General features: G+C 40.1%; 1 protein-coding gene across 9 annotated transcripts in view; it reads left to right on the top strand.

The window, feature by feature from the left end:
* Window positions 1-19,604, top strand: part of NAALADL2 (N-acetylated alpha-linked acidic dipeptidase like 2) — a 913,317-nt gene that overhangs the window by 527,083 nt on the left and 366,630 nt on the right. For all 9 annotated transcript variants that reach the window (XM_073359348.1, XM_073359349.1, XM_073359350.1 and 6 more), the window contains one exon: window positions 7,106-7,225. In XM_073359348.1, coding sequence (XP_073215449.1) covers window positions 7,106-7,225 — 120 coding nt within the window. The remainder of the gene's footprint in view (window positions 1-7,105; window positions 7,226-19,604) is intronic.

The raw sequence follows: 19,604 nt of genomic DNA, 5'->3' as shown, positions 1-19,604 counted from the left end.
AATGCAAAACTCCCCAGAAGACTCAGGCGGTAGTCTGTCTTGGAACATTTATAAGCATGGTGAGTTTGGTGTGTGTGTGTGGGGGGGGGGGAGTTAGTGTTTTTGTGCTTCATGGGGGGAGGAAATAAGTTTAGAAGAACAACTTTTTTATTATTGTTTTTTAAATCAGGCATGGGTCAATGAAAATATGGTTGGATTTATTTTCCAGCAGAAACAAGAAACAATAACCTATCTTTGGGGGAAAAAATCCTTCATCATCTATCCTCTCCTCCTTTTCTCTGACACTGTTTGCATCATGTGCCTGTTTTTGCTCCAACTTAAAGAGGGAGACAAGAATCATGCCCACAACATCAAAAGACTTTTCAGTTTCTTTTCAGGACAAGGTAAAAGGCAGGACAAAAAGTTGGAAGGTAGATTTAGAATAGTTAAATCTCCTCAATAACAGATCTAGTGGTGTTTTTTTCTCTATGGCCATAATTCTCCACTATGTCTGAACTGTTTTTGGGTAGTGGATGGTGGCAGCTGGAGAGGCCACAGGTAGTCAGTTCCAGCTCTCTCATCCTCCATCTTTGTTTATGAAAATCAATAAAAATAATTACGTTTTTCCCCCAAGGACAAAATTCTTCCCTCATAAAAACTCTACTGGAGTCAATGAGTATAGCAGAGTTACACCAAACACACTTATAACGCCCAATGTTCATCTGTGTACTACCAAATGTATATGGTTTTGTTACTAACTCTCCTGATTAGTAATTTCCTTAGTAGTAGTTGTCTTTTTGTCGTATGGTTTTACATAATGTATGTTTCTTTTCAGCACTTTGTAACTTCAGTACTAGATTGTAGTGCAATGTAGTCATTTGCCTCAGTGAGGTTTTATTACACAAACTTTTAGCAATATCTTTTAAGGGCACCCATTGACTACATATGACATGTTACTTCAGTACTCAGATTTGGTGATTCAGGTTAGTAGACAAGAGCATTTGGTTTATCCAAATCCCCCAAAAGGTGAAATGACATATCAAAGAAAACTGACAGCAAGAGAACCAGTTGGAAGTTATAGGGAAATGCAAGGGGCATGAATATTCCTAGAATCAAGATACTGACAGAAGCCCTAGATGATCCCCTCACATAAGAAGGACTCTTAGTATCATGAACTTTCACAGTTCCTTCAAGTGGAAGAAAAGTAATTAAATTGCCTTTTATAATTAACCATTCCCATGCCTTAACATATATTGTACCCAACAACTGTTCTAAGTTAGGTGGACTACACCCTTATGTCTGGAGGTTTTTCATGAGAATAGTTTATTAACTTGAGCTCTTGATCCTACCTTTAATTTACATTGTAAACTCCTTGCAGCAAAAAGTCATGTATTCCTTAGTATACAGTGAGCACGATCTTGGTACCTAGTAAATAAAGTTTTTGTAAGACTTTTCAATCAATTAGTTCTTGGCGAGATCACGTATTTACCTAGAAAAGCACAATATATAGTGTCTTAGATCAAGATACAGCATTCACCAGGAAGTTGGTTCATAACTTGTGAAGCAAGAACTATGTAAATAACAAGCTGTGCACACTTATAGTTCTTTTATACAGAGGGAAGTGAGAGGTGAGAATGTCTAATTAAGAATACTTTGGAGGAATGATACAAGAAGAGGCATCTTGAATAGAGGCATCTTAAATTAAAGATAGTTAAGACTTAGGCAGACTGTGAAGAGCTACGAAAGGATCTCTCAAAACTGGGTGACTGGGCGAGAAAATGGCAGATGAAATGTAATGTTGATAAATGCACATTGGAAAGCATAATCCCACTATACATATAAAATGATGGGGTCTAAATTAGCTGTTACCACTCAAGAAAGAGATCTTGGAGTCATTGTGGATAGTTCTCTGAAAACATCCACTCAATGTGCAGCGGCAGTCAAAAAAGTGAACAGAATGCTGGGAATATTTCAGAAAGGGATAGCAAATAGGACAGAAAATATCATGTTGCCTCTATATAAATCCATGGTATGCCCACATCTTGAATACTGTGTGCAGATGTAGTCGCCCTATCTCAAAAAAGATATATTAGAATTGGAAAAGGTTCAGAAAAGGGCAACAAAAATTATTAGGGGTATGGAACGGCTTCAGTATGAGGAGAGATTAATAGATTGAGGTCTGTAAAATCATGACTGGTGTAGAGAAAGTAGATAAGGAAGTCAAGTATCAGTGGGTAGCAGTGTTAGTCTGTATCCACAAAAACAACAAGGAGTCCGGTGGCAATTAAAGACTAACAGATTTGTCTTTAGATCTGTTAGTCTTTAAGGTGCCACTGGACTCCTTGTTGTAGATAAGGAAGTGTTGTTTACTACTTCTCATAACCAAAGAACTAGGGGTCACCAAATGAAATTAATAAGCAGCAGGTTTAAAACAAATAAAAGGAAGTATTTCTTCACACAATGCACAGTCAACCTGTGGAACTTCTTGCTAGAGGATTTGTGAAGGCCAAGACCATAACAGGGTTCAAAAAAACCCAGATAAATTCATGGAGGATAGGTCCATCAATGGCTATTAGGCAGGATGGGCAGGAATGGTGTCCCTAGCCTCTGTTTGCCAGAAGCTGGGAATGAGCTACGGGATGGATCACTTGATGATTACCTGTTCTGTTCATTCCCCCTGGGGCACCTGGCACTGGCCATTGTCGGAAGACAGGATACTGGGCTAGATGGACCTTTGGTCTGACCCAGTAGGGCCATTCTTATGAATATAAATGAGCACCTCATTTTCACAAAGGCATGTTGTGGAAGCAAATGGATTGACAATTTACCCTATTATATCTTTGTATATGGATTTGTGCCTGGGGAAAATTAAATGTGTTTTTTCTCATCTGAGCGGTGAAAGCTGTGATATTCAGTTTGCTTGAGGATAAGTGGAAAAGGCACATTTCACAAAGGAACTATATCAGAGGCCTCCTCAGAATGAAGCATATATATTTTTATTATAACCTCTCAAACCATTATGGCTTTTGAGACTCCAAGTAATTATTGTATATAGTATGTATTTTCTAAGGGCACTTTGTGAAAGAAAAATTGGGAGCTATAGAATGATGTAAAATTTTGTGTAAACTTCTATACAGTACATTAGTGAATTCTTTGTTCTCAGTTGTCAGGGGTGGTTTATGCTCATGTTCCTTCTGAGAGATTTTTCAGTTGGGATTATCCGTGTAGGTAAAAACATGAAATATGTTCCACTCTCTTGAAAACCTCTTCAGCTATGCTTTTGTCATCTCTCTCAAATAACATGTTCACAACACCAATAATGTACTTTAAATTTTATCTGAACTATACCTCCCATTTGTGTTTTCTTAGTAAGCAGTTCTCATGCTCTCTAGATATTAGAAACAACACACTTTAAAAAAATCACCTGTGCAAAGTATAAGGTTTTTCTGCCCTTGCATTTCAAGCAGTTGATTTTTAAAGCTAATGTCTTTTTGTTGCTGAAGCATTTTATTACATTGCATGGCACGTCAAGATCATGGTTTTGGCAGCGCACACTATACATGGCATACTTCGGGCACGCGTCTACACTGGCAAAGTTACTGCGCCAGCAGTTACAGTGCCTCTCAGAGAGCACAGAAGGAAAACTGCTGTTGTGTGTTCACACTGCCAGCTGCCTGCGCAATAGCGTGTTCACACTTGCGGCACTTGCAGTGGTATTTGGAGTGGTGCACTCTGGGCAGCTATCCCACAGAACACCTCTTTCTGTTTTGCCGCTAAGACTTGTGGGAAGGTGGAGGGGGTCACGGGATATCCTGGGTCCAGTCCCAGTGCCCCATGATGCATTGCTTCACATCCCAGCAATCCCTGTGCTTCCATTCGCATTTGGGGACATCTTTCAACGGTTTGTGTACTGTGCGCCCTGCCCTGCCTCTTCGGGCTGCAGGAATGGATCCCAAACTGCTGACCAGTATGCTGTTTGCTCTGATCAAGAGGAGTTGATCTCGCCATGCAAAGTAGCTATGGCATGAGATTGCTTGTGGCATTCACAGAGGTGCTGACCACAGTGGAACACTGCTTTTGGGCTCGGGAAACAAGCACTGAGTCGTGGGATCACGTTGTGATGCACATCTGGGACGACGAGCAGTGGCCGCAGAACTTTTTCATGAGAAAAGCCACATTCCTGGGACTGTGTGATTAGCTCGCCCCAGCCCTGCAGCGCAAGGACACGAGAATGTTAGCTGCCCTGTCTCTGGAGAAGCACGTGGTGATTCCACTGTGGAAGCTGTCTACTCCAGACTGCTACCGATCAGTCGCTAAACAGTTCAGAGTGGGAAAGTTGACCACTGGAGTCGTGTTGATGAAAGTGTGCAGGGCCATTAATTGCAACCTGCTCCGAAAGACCGTGACTCTGGACAACGTGCGTGACATTGAGGATGGCTTTGCACAAATGGGCTTCCCTAACTGCGGAGTGGGGACGGAATGGGAGGGGCACGCATGTTCCAATTCTGGCACCAGATTGCCTAGCCACCGAGTACATTAATCTCAAGGAGTATTTCTCAATGGTTCTCCAGGTGCTTGTAGATCACCGTGGGCATTTCACGCACATTAACAGAGGCTGGTCCGGAAAGGTGCATGACACACACATCTTTCAGAACACTGGCCTGTTCAAGAAGCTGCAAGCAGGGACAGAAAATCACTGTAGGGGAAATTGAAATGCCCATTGTGATCCTGGGAGACCCCGCCTACCCCGTAATGCCGTGGCCTATGAAGCCATACATGGGGCAACTTGACAGCAGCAAGGAGTGGTTCAACAGCAGGCTGAGAAAGTGCAGAAAGACTGTTGAATTTGCATTTAGCCATTTAAAAGCCTGCTGGCGATGCCTGTATGGGAAGTTGGACATGGCTGATGACAATATTCCTATGCTTTTAGCTGCATGCTGTACGCTCCATAATATTTGCGAAGGAAAGGGTGAAAGCTTCACTCAGGGCTGGACCGCGGAGGCTTAGCGCCTGGAGGCTGAGTTTGAACAGCCAGAGACCAGGGCTATTAGAGGGGAACAGCACAGGGCCATAAGGATCAGGGATGCCTTGAGGCAGCAATTTGAAGCTGAAAGCCACTAATATTTGCTCCTATGCTTGGGATTGCAGTGCTTGTAATGCTAGGAGGTGACTGGCGCACATGATGCAGTAAGGGGGTTTAATATAATTGCATGTTGCTTTGCAGTGCTCCTTTTGCTTTCACTTAATAGCATAAAGATTGCTTTCAAATCAACACAATTCCTTTATTAAAAGACAACAACCAGAGGAGAGAGTCAGATGACAAAAATACATCAGCAGGGAGAAGGATGGGGGAAGGGAAGGTCTCCAGAGGAGGAGAGGTCCCAGGACAGCTACAGATTACTGTATGTCCAGGGATCATACCCAACATCCTCCTTTGGAGTACAATGCAGTGGGTGCTGTGCTTCAGCAGGGCCAAACTGCAGGGGATGGGTGTTGAGTGCAGTGGGTAGTGGGAGTCCATACTGCTGGACTGTGAGGAGGGAGGAGTGGAATGCTGCGGGTAGAAAGTGGAGCCAGGTGGTTGATAAGAGTGTGTTGGTAGTGTGTTAAGTTAAGTTAAAGTTAAGGTTTTGCAATTGCCCAAAATGTGCTTACTAAGAGGTAAGTCATTTTTGTACTGTACAGTTCCTCTATGGATTATTTGAATCTTACTTTGATAAATTCTTTTGATTTTATTCAGTTTCCCTGAGGGGCATTTGGTGGTTGTTATTAATTATTATTATTACATTGAAAGAATGTTCTTGTACTGCATTGATTTATAGCTGTTCGTATGATTGATTTCTTGGTAATATATTTCTGTATAGCGGTCACAGTGTATATTCTAATCACTAGTCCTGACAACAACAATATTTGGACAATATTCCAAAATGACAACATAAGGCTGACATTCCTCCATGCTTCGTCTCTGCCCAAAGGTGAATTTTTGTGGAAACACTGAGCACAATCTTCTTGAATTATGAGGGGAGGGAGAAAAGAAATCCTCCAGTATAAAAAGAATTTGTGAGTTATTTTCCCACCTCTCCTAGTGCTTGGGTTTAATAATATTTTGACTTAGATAGCCCTCTGCAAACACTGTTTAGTAAGGCCTCACAGTGTCCTTATGAAATAGCTCAATAAGGAAGTATAGACTCCACATGGGCTGGGTTACACATACATGGGAAGTCCCCCACAATTTTTAAAGCCCATTTTTAGTGACAGATTTTCAGAGGTGGTCTTTCAAATACTGTAGAGATAATCTCATCATAAATGCCTGGATGATGGATAGATAATTAGAAACAGGGTTTTTAATGCTATAGATAGATAGCTCAAGAGCCATATGAACCATATCTCACAAGACAAATGTGGCAGGCTGGGGGGAATTAGGGTATTGTCCTGAGTGACTAATATAATCATTTTTGCTTAACTGAAGTATTATATGAATCTGTGATTTCACTTCAAAAATGAATTAGCAGATTTCCCAGTTCTGGTTGCATCGGCATAATTCTGTTGATTTTAGATCCTACAACTTCAGTGAGTGTAGAGCATGGAATGTTATATTTACATTAATGAATTTAGATTAAAAGAATTGTTGCCAAATCACGATCATAGGTGAAAATTGTTGGGCTCCTTAAATCACAGCCAATGATTGTGGTGGAAAATTGTGCTGAAAGAAGTGTATTTAACAGTCATGTTTAATTCTCAAGCCCTTTGGAGTTTTAAACATGATTGGGAAATACAGATAAGTTAATTATAGAACTTTGATTGAGCACTTTGTTGCTCTTACTGGTAATTTTGTTTTAGTGGCACTAAATTCTTGTTTACACAGTGTGACTGTTCTCACTAAGGGGGTGTAAATTCTAATGCACACTAGCATGTTGCACGCTAAAAGGTCCCTAATGCAGGACGACATTACTCTGCACTAGGGAACTTTCAGTGCACACTAGCAGGGTCCACACAGGCCAGTCAGTTTGCAACATGCTAATGTCCAGTAGAATTTACTTCCTTCTTGTACTGACTAAAGCACCATGGACAAGCATTAATGGTAAATGGCAAACAATAGAGCCTTAATTACCTTTTCTCTTTACAGGCAGAAGTCATTGATGTGCAGTATGGGACTGTAGAAGATTTAGTCCTGATTCAAGTCATGACAAATGTGACCAATAAAATCGCACTTCTGAAGCTAGGACAATCACCTTTACTCTATAAGGTTAGTTACATGTCTGGTGTACTTTATCTAAGTAATTTCTTTTGTTGTTCATTTCCAGATACTAAAATGGGGCCTTGTGTTGCCATCTCTCAGCAGGCCAGTATTTGTTGGCATTTAATAGACTCCTTAACTCTTTCCTGCAAGTGTCTGCAGTGTTTGCTTAGTTCCAGTTTTGATATGTCATCTGTTTTATTGAATTGTATAATACAGTATCAGAGGCTGCCTGTTGATAGTGTCATATTTTCCCTTGTTGGTGTAAATCTTACAGCGAGGGAAGGAATCTGTAGGCGAGAGAGGGAACGAGTCCAAGAAAAGAAGCGTCTGAGAGCAGGGGTAGCTGGAGCCTCGTCTGTCTAAAATTTGCATGTCGTCTTAAACTGAAATCTCTGACTCAGGCATCATATCTAGTACTTGGACTGCTGGAGACTTAAACATGCCCTGAGGTGAAGCTGAGTGCAGTCTGTGCCTGCTTAACGTCAGGCTTTTGAAGATCTTCCCAAGCCGACTGGGCTGCCTTCAAAATCCAGTGCTTCTTAACTTGCTATGACTGTGCTCTACAGACACTGAAATTGTGAGGTGATCCTCAATAAAAATACAGCACAGGAGGAATAAACAGATGGGGCCTATCAGGCAGGCTGCAAATAAGACAGTTCTTGGTCTTGACCATGGTTTGCTTTAACCTGGTTTAACTGTATATACTATACATACCCAAGCTGGCTCAGTGTCAATGCTGCCATTGGCTTCTTAGCTTTGCTCCCCATTCTTACTACCTCTGAGGGAGGGAAGAACTGCAGAGAGGAAAACATCATTCACTTTTATGAAGTTTTCTGCCATAAAATGTGTGAGGGCATGCTGCCTAAAGCATCTGTACTTTAGCTCGCCGCTTCCACTGCAGGCCAGCCACATCCTCTGATACAGCGGACAACTAGAAAGACATTTTAAAGAGACATACAAAGGCTGACTGCCAGCTCAAAATGAGCATATTGTGTAGTTTCTGTTCCCTTCCTTCCTTGCTCTGTGTGTGTGTGTGTGTGTTTGCTCCCTTCCATCTCTGATATTTGTGGAGAGCACAGAGATTAAACACGTTTGTCCATTTTCATCTGAGACTTGACAGAACCAAATATTATATAAAAATTGAGTTATATTTTTTGATGTAAAAACCCCTATTTTTTATTGTGAATATTTTATAAATAAGAATTACATTAGTTTGGTATTTCGAAAGAGTCTGCTGGCTCAGTAAATAATTAAACAAGACACTTCATGCCCAATTCACAGAAGCAATTATAAAAGACCAGTATCTCCAGATTTTATAATTAAAGAATCCGGAGCTGCTCCGCTGGCCACAGAAATCACAGAGAAGACCAGGACACTGGTTCATAAAATAGCTGCTTAATATTTTTTTAATAGAAACAGTCTTTGTCTCAATGAAAATGCCATTTTCAACTGAATAATTTCGGTTATTTATTTAAATTATTTCGAGCCAATCTCATTACATACATGAAAGGTCAGTAATCATTGTCAGAATTTGACATGTGCAGCAGCCTCGCGCATAGATCTTATGCTGCATTTCTTTTTAAATGCCAGTAACAATGAAATCACAATCAGGGTTTGTTTAGTACAGTCTTGAATAAGAGGGAAAGTCTGCAGTACAAAAAGGGCAATACCGTTATGTACATCACCCACAAAGAGGATTTGTTAAGGTTCTGATCCTGCTAACACGTATATGTTCTGGACTTTAAGCTTGTCAGGAAGTCCTACAGAAGTCTAAAATACCACCTTTTCCTTCCGCCAGGGAACTAAAGCCAATATGTGGGAAGATTTGCCCTCTTTTATTATTTCTTCTTTCAGATCCCAAGCCCTCATTTTTAGGACACAGATTGAGACGAGTCTTGCTCGGCTTTGAAGTAATTGTATTCTTTGTTAAAGTAGTGGAAAAATATATGAAAGATTAATCTTTGGTATGGAATATTTCTAAATGAAAAGACATATTGGACAACCCACTCTTATTGTGCTACTGGGGTGAAATCCTGGCCCCTTAAAATCCCTGGCAAAATTCCCATTCATGGATCAATGGGATTCCCATTTTTTTAAACTGTTCTCCATTCTGTTTGTGTTTTTGTACTTACTGAGTCTTCCATTTCTGTTTTCCAGACCCAACCCTCCTTCTTGCCTGTTTTTCCTTCTCTTTCTTCCACGTACTTTGTTTTACAGCATGTTAACACAGAAAGTCGATTCCAAGCAGAGCTGTAATTATAATTTCTTATTTCATGTTTTTTATCCTAAATTTTGTATTTAGCTCACATTTTCCCTATTTAATGAACTTTGATCTCTCATGATTATATTAAAATGATTGTATTTATATTACAGTATATAATACTGTAATTGGGACCAAAGGTCCCAATCAAGAGTGGCGTGTTTCCGTGGCAGGTATATGCAGAGAGACATCATCCTTGTCCTGTAGTTTACAGTTGTGCCCTTATTTTTCTAGTTCCCTCCCTCCCTTTACTTTGGCAATCTTTTTGTCTCTGTATCTCTTTATTGCAATCTCCTCTATCTTTTCTCTGTCCTTCATATTTCCCCTCCCCCCATATTTTTTTTACCTCCCCTCTCTTTCTCTCCTTACTGAGTCCACTGGAGAAAGTCCAAAAGACAACAATACATTTTTACTACTAGCAAAGCTAAGCCTGAGTTCACAAGAAGCACATTTCCTTGGTTTTATAGATCATATTCGGCAAAAAGAAACTTGTGTAAGTGGAAAACAGTTGTTCATCCAAATATGCACCAGGTGACAATTTATATAGAACTTGTAAAATATGGATATAGATCTGGATTTTTGAAGCCTTCAGAGTTCTGGGTCTTTGGATATGCAGTTTTCGTTCCTCCCATGGCATTGATTTGTGCAGTTCTGGCCAACCACAAAATTCACATCCAAATCCAGATTGATAATCCCACAAAAAATCCAAGTGTTACTCCTCTTCAGAGTTTGTGTGGTCCATTATAGAGATTTAGCAGGCTGCAAAATTTGCATCTGGGATCAAATTCTAAACCCTTTTGGGGGTGTTTGGATAGAGTGTTCTGGCTTAATCCCATTTTTAGTATTTTATATGGGTCTATTGAAGACAGTTTATGGGATGGGGAGCCTGGGGCAGAACGAGAAAGGAAAGAACTAGGAAACTAACCTAGGGCCAGTAACTGGGGATGCTCCTCTCCTGCCCTGGAGTTCCTCACAAGCAGCCATGGACATCTTTTGATTGTCAACACCTCTGTGAGTTTTTATTTCTGTTACCACCACCAAGCGACCATCACATTCTACCCACAATGTCTTTCAATCCTCAGCCCTTCCTCCAGGGAGAGGAAGCAGAAGGAATCTCACCAGCCAGAGACCTAGCTTCCCCTAGGCTCTACTAGCCCCTCTCTTCTGCACTTCCTTCCTGTGCTTTTTAACTACCTTCTCAGCTGATGGGATAATTAGCTCCTTAGTTCATTTGACCATTAGGTAATTAAGTCTTTGATCCCTCAATCAGGGTTTCTCTGGGGTGAAACTTAGTGCCTAAGTGACCAGAGTGCTGGGTCAGCTGCTTGCTTTCAGCACTCTGTCACAAGGTCTAAATTTTGTGTTGGACAAGAAGAATTTGTAACTGGGAAATGTTGCTATATATGTAATAAGAATTGTCTCACAGGTTTTTGTATGTCTGATAACTCACTGGAGTTGACAAGATTTGTGTGCTATGTTAACCACTGACTGATTCCAAACATTCTAGATACATTGCAGTAGAATGAACCTACCCAAGTGTGCTCTAACCTTCCATTGATTTCAGTGGGATTTACAGTGAGTGCCAGCAGAACAGCAGGTATAGTAAAGGAACAGTAGTTAATTGTTGTTAGCGGTTACAATACAACAGTCATACAATAGCCTCGATTTGCTAGCACCAAAGATTAATAAGTAATAAAAATGACTAATTACCTCCTCAGAAAATTCAGGTGATTTTATTTCTTGTCTCTTGTAAAAAAAATGTAGTTTTTGAATGTAATTATTTTTTCCATTTCTTTCCTGTGTGTCTGATTTATTTTGGAAACATTGCTGAATAAAGAGGAAGTTCCCTAATAGGGGTACAAGAGAAATTGGTTTTCCTGAGTCACAAGGAAATATGTTGAGGTTTAGATTGCCCCCTATGCACAGAAAACATGTAAGGGTTAAGACATGCAATGAATTTTCAGTGGTGAAGTTTCCTCCAAATAGTTGTATTGGGGATGGGATCTGCTTCCCCCTTCCCGCAGCACAAGATACATGTGGATGTTAAGACACCTGTTGGAGACCAAGATCATCCCTGAGGTGTCTCCATACTTTCCCCAACCCCACACCTCATGGCAACATGGCTCCTGAAGTGCTCATGTTTTCATGGCCTTTTCACTTGAGGCTTACTCTGAGGGTGGGTTCTTAAATCAGGACAGAAAACATACATACAACATTACCGATTGGTCAGTATTATTCTACACAGGTAATCCCCATTTTTCGGGGGAATTGATGCCATGCAGTTGTTGTCCTTTCCTGGAGCCTTGAACAAGTGATTTTTGCATGGAGGAGTTTCCTTGGTCTCTGGGTCTTAATGTGTGGGAGCAGGCTGCTTAAGGCATTCTGCACCATTTTGCTGCCTTCCTTCCATTCCACGCAGTGTATTGTAGGGTGAAATCCTGGTCCCACTAAAGTAGGGATTTCACTGTTGGTCTTTGGGGCCAACTTCTATTCCTACTGAAGTCAGTGCTTTAAAGTGATTTCAATAGGAGCAGGGTTGAGCCTATTGTGGGTAACAAATGTAATTGCTACAGCAATAATAAATTGGAATGTATCACTTACTTTGATTGGACAAAGCAGTAAACTAAGTTTTCGTGCACACAAAAATTCCTCTATAATTTGCATTTTCAGTAACTATAAAAGAATGTGTATTTCAGAAAAGAATTGAGGCATTTTATTACTTATCACTAGATCTGAGTGAATAATTCACGGAGCACAACTTATCCAACAAATTTAGCCTGGCCTTTCTATTCGTGGTATATCTCTGTAAATAGATTGCAATTTCCTTGAATTTATTTGCTACTCTAACATATTCTGCACGTTCTTTAAAATTATGTTTAAGCTTCTCTGAGTTGATCACGGGCAATTTGCTTTAAGCCACTGATTTTCCAAATTAGAAATTTGAGCTGTGATGATTAGTGGTGATTGGTCAGAAAAGTAACATGCTATTTTTTCCTGATTAGATAAGGATGTGAACACTTTTGATACATATTTTCACCCAAGGATACTTATACTAGAAAAGATCCATCTCCTAATCTTCACCGAGAAAGAACACAAGAATCAATGCAGATTTAGGGTAATATTCATGGGGAATACTTTGAAGTAAAAGTCACTAGCCAGTATCTTTTCATGAGTATCTCCCAAATCCCCATGACTTTAAATCTTAAAAATGCAACCATAAAAAATCTACATTTTAGGCAAAAGATTGTAAAAAAATAAAGGCAGAGAAACATAATTCCTAATCATGATAATCCTGGCTTTGTAATTGAAAATAGCCATTAAGTGCAGTGGCTGAGATTTATCAGTACAGCATGCAGTTAAGCCTAGAATAGATACAGGTAGTGGTTTAGATTAGAGGAGAGAGAGTTTGCATTTTGTGAAGGTTATAGGAATGTCTGCACTGACAATTGAGCCTTTTATTTATGACATTCTACCACAGGTTATTATGCAGGCATTATAAGAACCTCCCCACACAGCCTCACAAATGATCTCAACGTGACCTAGAAAGAGCACCCTGTCAGTGAGAAAGAGGCATATTTTTCACTTCTAAATCAATCTTGAGTTTCCCCAGAGTAGATACTGATTATGTTGCCTTTTATTGCAGTATTCAGTTACGGGATGTTTTTATAATATAAACTGTCCATTGGGGAATTGACCCAACAAACTAATTTCAGACTGGATTCCTACCAGGATCCCAAAGGAGAAAAGATAAAATTTAATCCACTTGACCTTGTCCTACTCCTGTTCATCATATAGTGAGCTATGTGGGTTGCCAGGTGAGTCCAAATCTGCTGATTCGGATGATGCTAGAATTCCAGTTTTAAGGAATCTTTATGACAGATCAGAGATTTATTAGCCCAGTGCGTCTGACTACTCTAGGTCTTTCTCTCCTTTAATAACCATGTTTATCATTTTAATTGTCAAATTAACTTCCAGCAATTTAGTTGATCACATAAAGGTGTGATGCATTGGACCTGCTGCTTTTGACATCAGATAAATTTTGATGTTTACAAACACTTTATTGGCTCTTATTGTGTTTTGCAATATAAGGTACTTCATTGAGACAGTGCACAAGAACCTTAAAAAATGAAATACATGGAAGATATCTAAAAGAAATGAAAAAAATTACATACCCTACCTTAATGGATAAATGTGCTAAGAACCTACTTGTAGCAGTGATCACATTCAGAACAGTGTATCTTTCTTTCTGTTTGTCATACCATACTTAAGAAATTGTATGAGTACCATATTTTCACATTAGTATAAACTTTGCTGCAGAGGAAGAAGTCTTTGAAGTACATCCTTTGCCTTGGCCAAGGAAAATGGCATTGCAAGGGTGACAGTGTAAGGCATCAAAGTCTGTGGATTCTGCTGCAGAAACTACTACCATAATAAATAGGAGACCGATAAGATAAAAACACCAAAATGTTGAGTACAGGGTGGAGTATTTAGATGCACTTTGTTCCTTTTCTGTGGCATGTGCATACATGGCAGATTAGATTAATTGGGACTCATTGAAAGCTCAGAAATTTTGATATGTAAAATGCTTTTGAACCCGTAGTACCCATACATCTATAGTACCTGTGAAAACCTACTCCTTTTCACACACAATGATTAATTCTTTTGTATGTGCAAATCTGTGTATTTTATTTTATTTTTCTATATTAGTTGCATTTGTATATGCAAGTTTTCTGGAATGTTTGCCCTTTGTCTCTTTAGCTAAGTATAAATCAGATCTCAAGATGACTTGTTTGCATATTACTGCTCATAATCTCATTTTAAAATGTTTTATTGATTGTTTTTGTTTTTTGCAAATGGCTTTATCTGGCATCATCATGCAAAGGGCTGTTTATGTTGTATGTGTGAGTAGCAGCAGTGAGTAAATTGGGTGTCCCTGCTCGGGGCCTGAGCTCTATTTTCTTTGAAGATGAAGTTCTTTTAGAGACCTCCTTGGACATAAATTTCCCCCTCTTTTCCTTTCACTGGGTCTCATAAGACTCACACTTGGAGGTGGGTGGGGGAAGAGAAGAGGATCTTGCAAAGTGAAGATAACATGGAGGCATGCAAGATACTAATTTCAAAGTGAATTATTAGAATTAACCAGGCTGCTTTCTATAATATAATGGCACAAAGACTTCAAAGACTGGAGTAGGTTGTGAAAATCAAATATATGCAATTTATCTATCTGTTCATGTGTGTATTTTTCTATACATATAGTAGTTTTGCCAACTCACACAATTTTATCACAAGTCTTACATCCATAGGTATTTTTCTTTCAAGTCCCAGCTCCTGGAGACATGTGATGTGTGAGAATCTCAGATTTCATTAAAAAAAGGTTTCTAGCCCCTATAATTGCAGAGAAAGAATTGGAAACATGAATCCTAGAGGCTCAAAAACAGATGGCAAATAAACAGAACCTGACATCTATTATTTTTTAAAATCCCATCGTTTTCTAAGTCAATGTTATGACGTTTTGGAGTCCAGATGCATGGTATTTAAATGCTGAGGGTTAGCAATACTGTATTTGATATTTATAACTTCTGGTTTATTAATATTATAGATTTTCCCCAGCTTTCTCTGAGCCTAGCCATTGTCCACTGATTTCTCTAGTTGTCGCTGCAGAAGTGGGTCCTAGGAAAGGATTTGAAGGTGGGGGGTTGGCAGCAGACTTGTGGGTCATTCTAAAGACAATGGTCAATACATTAAGGGTGGCCTGGAGGAAAGCGTGAAGATGTTCATGGGATATGCAAACAAGTGCCCTGTTGAGGCTGGGGATATTGATGGAATGGAGGCAGAAGTGGGCAATGTGACAGCAACATAATAAGAGATGGGTGAAGACCTCTGAGGGACCTTGGAGTTTAGGACAAGAAACTTGAACTGGATACGCTGGTAGAAAGTGGAGTCAGTGAGTGAAAGATTCAAAGGAGAGGGTGATGTCATTTTTTTAGTTGGAACTTGATTAATCCACTCCTGTTCAGTTTGGATCTAGTGGTCCCCCTGCCGCATCCAAATAAAGAATACCCACGTGTGCAGTGTTTGGTGGTGGTGGTGGTGGCGGCAGGGGAAAGAAGAGTGGCTTAACACTATTTCCCCCACTGTTAACCTGGGCTGGTCTAAAATGTAACAGCTGGTAACAAACCCCAGTCCATCCAAAATCAAATGAGCAAAAAACTGCTGTATACCTTAGGGGTCAGAAGTAAGGGGCTTGACTGACATCTAAGAGTCTTAGTGAGGGCCAGCATCTGGTCCAAAACCTTGCTTAAATAATTCAGAGAACTGGCTGCCAAGTTTGTGTGTCGAGTGAAATTTTTCACAGGTATTTTAAATCCTCAAAGTTTCCTTATTCTGTGTTGTAAGTAGGACATTTACATTCTTTGCTTATAGTGGAATTGTGTTTTATCACAGGATTAATGCAAATTAAATACAAAGCAAGGTCAATCTTCTTTGTGGAATATAGACCTATAAAATGTCGGATGTTCGAGTTATAGGACTGCGGTATTGTATTGTGTGCTGTTCATCTATCCAATCATAAAAATCTGTTTGATAAATACCATTGGGCCATACTCTGCACAGTTTTACTCACACAAACAATCCATGCTATGGGAATAGTCCCAGTGAGGCATATAGGACCATGCATGTGAGTAAAAACTATTTGCATGAGCAAGTAGGTTAAGGCTTAATAGTGTTAATATTAAATAAGCAAGTATGACATGAACTTTAAAACTTGAAATCAAATTCAATGGAGCTTTATTTTAGAGTAATATTTAACTGAGATTACCTCTCAGTAGAGATTTAGGGCTCAGTCCTGCAAGGATCTCAGCATTCTGGACCCAGTCTAGTAGAGCACTGAAACATACATAACTTTAAGCATGTGAGCCGTCTCAGTTGACTTCAATGGATCTGCTTATTTGCCTAATATTAAACACATGCTTAAGTGTGTTGCTGGTTTAGGGCCAGAATGTTCAGCACCTTGAAAGTTCCAAAGCTCCTTTAGCAAAAGGAAAAAACTCTCTTGAAGTTCATTTAATACTGTAATTATTGAAATACTGATGTTATAAACTGTGGAGATATGAAACACATGCATAGTGTCTCATCCAAAATGATGAGCTGCTTGCAGTGTTCTACAGCTGAGTTCCTATTGACTAGAGCAGTGGTTCTCAACCAGGGGTACACAGAGATGTTCTAGGGGTCCATCAACTCATCTAGATATTTGCCTAGTTTTACGACGGGCTACATAAAAAGCAATAGTCAACTCAGTACAAACAAAAATTTCATACAGACAATGACTTGTTTATACTGTTCTATATACTGTACACCGAACTGTAAGTACAATATTTATGTTCCAATTGATTTTTTTATAATTATATGGTAAAAATGAGAAAGTAAGCAACTTTTCAGTAATAGTGTGCTCTGACACTTTCGTATATTTATGTCTGATTTTAAGTAAGATGAAACTTGGAGGTACACAAGACAAATCAGACTCCTGAAAGGGGTACAGTAGTCTGGAAAGGTTGAGAGCCACTGGACTAGAGGAAGCATTGTCTGATACCTGTTTTGCCTTGATCAGATTTCTTTATTTATTTAGATTTGTGTAAACATTAAGGAAAGCACTTATCCAAAGCTCTATGCACCTTTGTCATATATTCCAAATATAAAAATAGATACAGCAGCCTCCCCAAAAATCTCAGGAAACAATATTTTTCAAACCCCACTCCAGCTGCATACCCCAGTGCACAAATTCCAGCCCTCCTTCTCCCAGTGCCTGTGGAACACATGGGCTTTGCATCTTGACCTAAAGATCAAAAGGTGTGGACTAATTAGAATCTGCCAAAGAGAGGAGTGATTTCCAAGTCTAATGCAAATATCCTGCCAGCAACTGTGACAAGCCACAGCCCCATGTAGGGTGCAGTGAGGTAGTACTTGTAGTCTAATATGATAAAGTCCTGGATCATACCGACAAAGTCCAATTAGAAAAAATGGTCACAGACATATATCCTGGTCATTACTGTTATATATTGTCTAACTGGGGACCCAGCTTACTTGTGAACAAATTGCATAATAAATGGTGGACACACACCCTCACCAAAAGGGCAACTATGCTTCTCACCATGTCTGCTGATGTTGGTTTCAGTCTCTTGGGGTGTTGCCATTTTAACACTTCAGACATTTTATTTTTAAATGGAACTCCTTCAATTTGACTAAAAACACATGGATATCTGTTTCTTGATTTAGTTTTTTCATCCCTTTTTGGGGGGGAGGGGGCAGTTGTATATTATGCCCATGCCTCTTGTCATTAACGTACTTTAATCTCCTAGCTCAACCCCTCTGGGCTTTTTATGCCGAGGGATACTACATGGTATTTTATTGCTTTGTGAATTTTAGAGAGGGCAGGATGATCTGGAGTGATAATGTCAGTGGGAAAGGCATGATAAAATATGACTGAATTTTACAAGTCTCTGAATATAATTCTTGTACATATTAGCAAATTTATGTATTATAAATAAAGTTGAACAATACAAGCTGCCTATAGACATAGAAAATATACGGTTGTGTAAATTAATCATTGAATAAATAAGCAATATTGCTGTGTTTTAGCAGTATTAAAGAGTATACATTTATGGAAGGAAATACCAGTGGTAGCAGCTTTTATTTTTCTTAACAAAATAAGCAGTTCAAAAAGTTTTCCATTTGAGTATATGTCAGTGTGAATCCCATTGTAGGTGCACCTGTGCTACAAGCCTTGGAGATCAGATTTTTTTTTTTATTCATAAAGTGTCCATCGGGGCTGTGAATGCATCCTATGCGTCCTTGTGCTCCTGTGTGAGGAGATAACGGGTGGAACAGCCATGACCCTCCCTCAGGTTCCTCTTACTGTCGGTGGCAGCGGGATAGGATCTGGCAAGTATTCAACCTGCTGTTTTTCCCTTGAGCCTCAAATTCATTCTAAGCTGTTCTTATTTGGAAAAAGTCCTTCTTCCCTTTCCTTATTTTGTTAATTCTTTTAGTTTGGACATTCTCCCCACCCCAAATAAAAAGACGAGACAGAGCGAGACCCCCACTGCATATCCCCAGTACAGTGGGGTGAGGTGCTCACGTCAACAGCGTTGGCAGATTCTAAACCTTCATATTTTAAGTCTGGTCTGAACTGCAACAGATTCATCCCCTTTGTTGATGGGGATAGCCGAAACCTTTTCTGTTTGGGGAAGAGTCACATCCTCTGTGGTGTGAAAACCCTTCTTATGGGAGTCTCACACGTCAAGGGTCATGAGGTTCAAGCTACATCTACTCGAGTAATCAATGAGCATCACTGTAGAACCAGAGGAGATATCTCCTTCCAAGGAACCTAAGGGGTCACCCTCAGAGACTGCTCCTCTCAGCAGACACCGCACTGCATGGTCCCGCAGCAAGGAAAAGGCAGGGAAGAAAACCACATCAGAATCATCACAGATTATTGGGATGGCTGGGGTTGTCAGTGCAGCCACTCAGGCAACTACCTCAGCAATGGAACTGAGAGAGCTGGCATAAACCCTCTGCACGAGCTTGGACGCCAGTTCCCTAGGCACCGACAAAGTCCTCACTAGAGCTGTCTCTTGGTACCCCAGCACACTGGTGAAGGCAGAAGAAAAGGGCTGTCTTAGCAGACTTCCTGACAAGCAGTCACTGACCAAATATAAATGGTCTTTGCACACTCCATCACAGAACCGATATTGCCTCAGTTCAGATCCCCACGAAGGACAATGCAAAATGTGAGAACTTTAGCTGCAGATGAGGCCTCAGTTCAGGGTTATTACCAGATGTCTTCTTCCTGCGGTGGGGCAGAGACTTGCTGTACACCATCTCCTCAGTCCCTGGGTGATTTCAAACATCACGTGAGACAAAGCCACGATCATTCTGGTGGCTCCATCCTGGCCAGTCCTGGCTGACATATCTGATACTCAGCCATGACATGTCTAAGCCATTGCCACACACCACCTTTGCACTGGCCTGCAGTGAAGACTGGTTCAGCAGGAGAGGTAAGCTTCACCCTATGAAAGAGCTTAGCAATGCATGTGTTCCCAGGGAGTTTGGCGAGGAATTCTGCTTTCT

The sequence above is a fragment of the Lepidochelys kempii genome, chromosome 9 (genome assembly GCF_965140265.1).
Source record: "Lepidochelys kempii isolate rLepKem1 chromosome 9, rLepKem1.hap2, whole genome shotgun sequence".
In the NCBI taxonomy this organism is placed as follows: domain Eukaryota; kingdom Metazoa; phylum Chordata; order Testudines; family Cheloniidae; genus Lepidochelys; species Lepidochelys kempii.
This window is presented reverse-complemented; position numbering and strand designations above follow the sequence as displayed.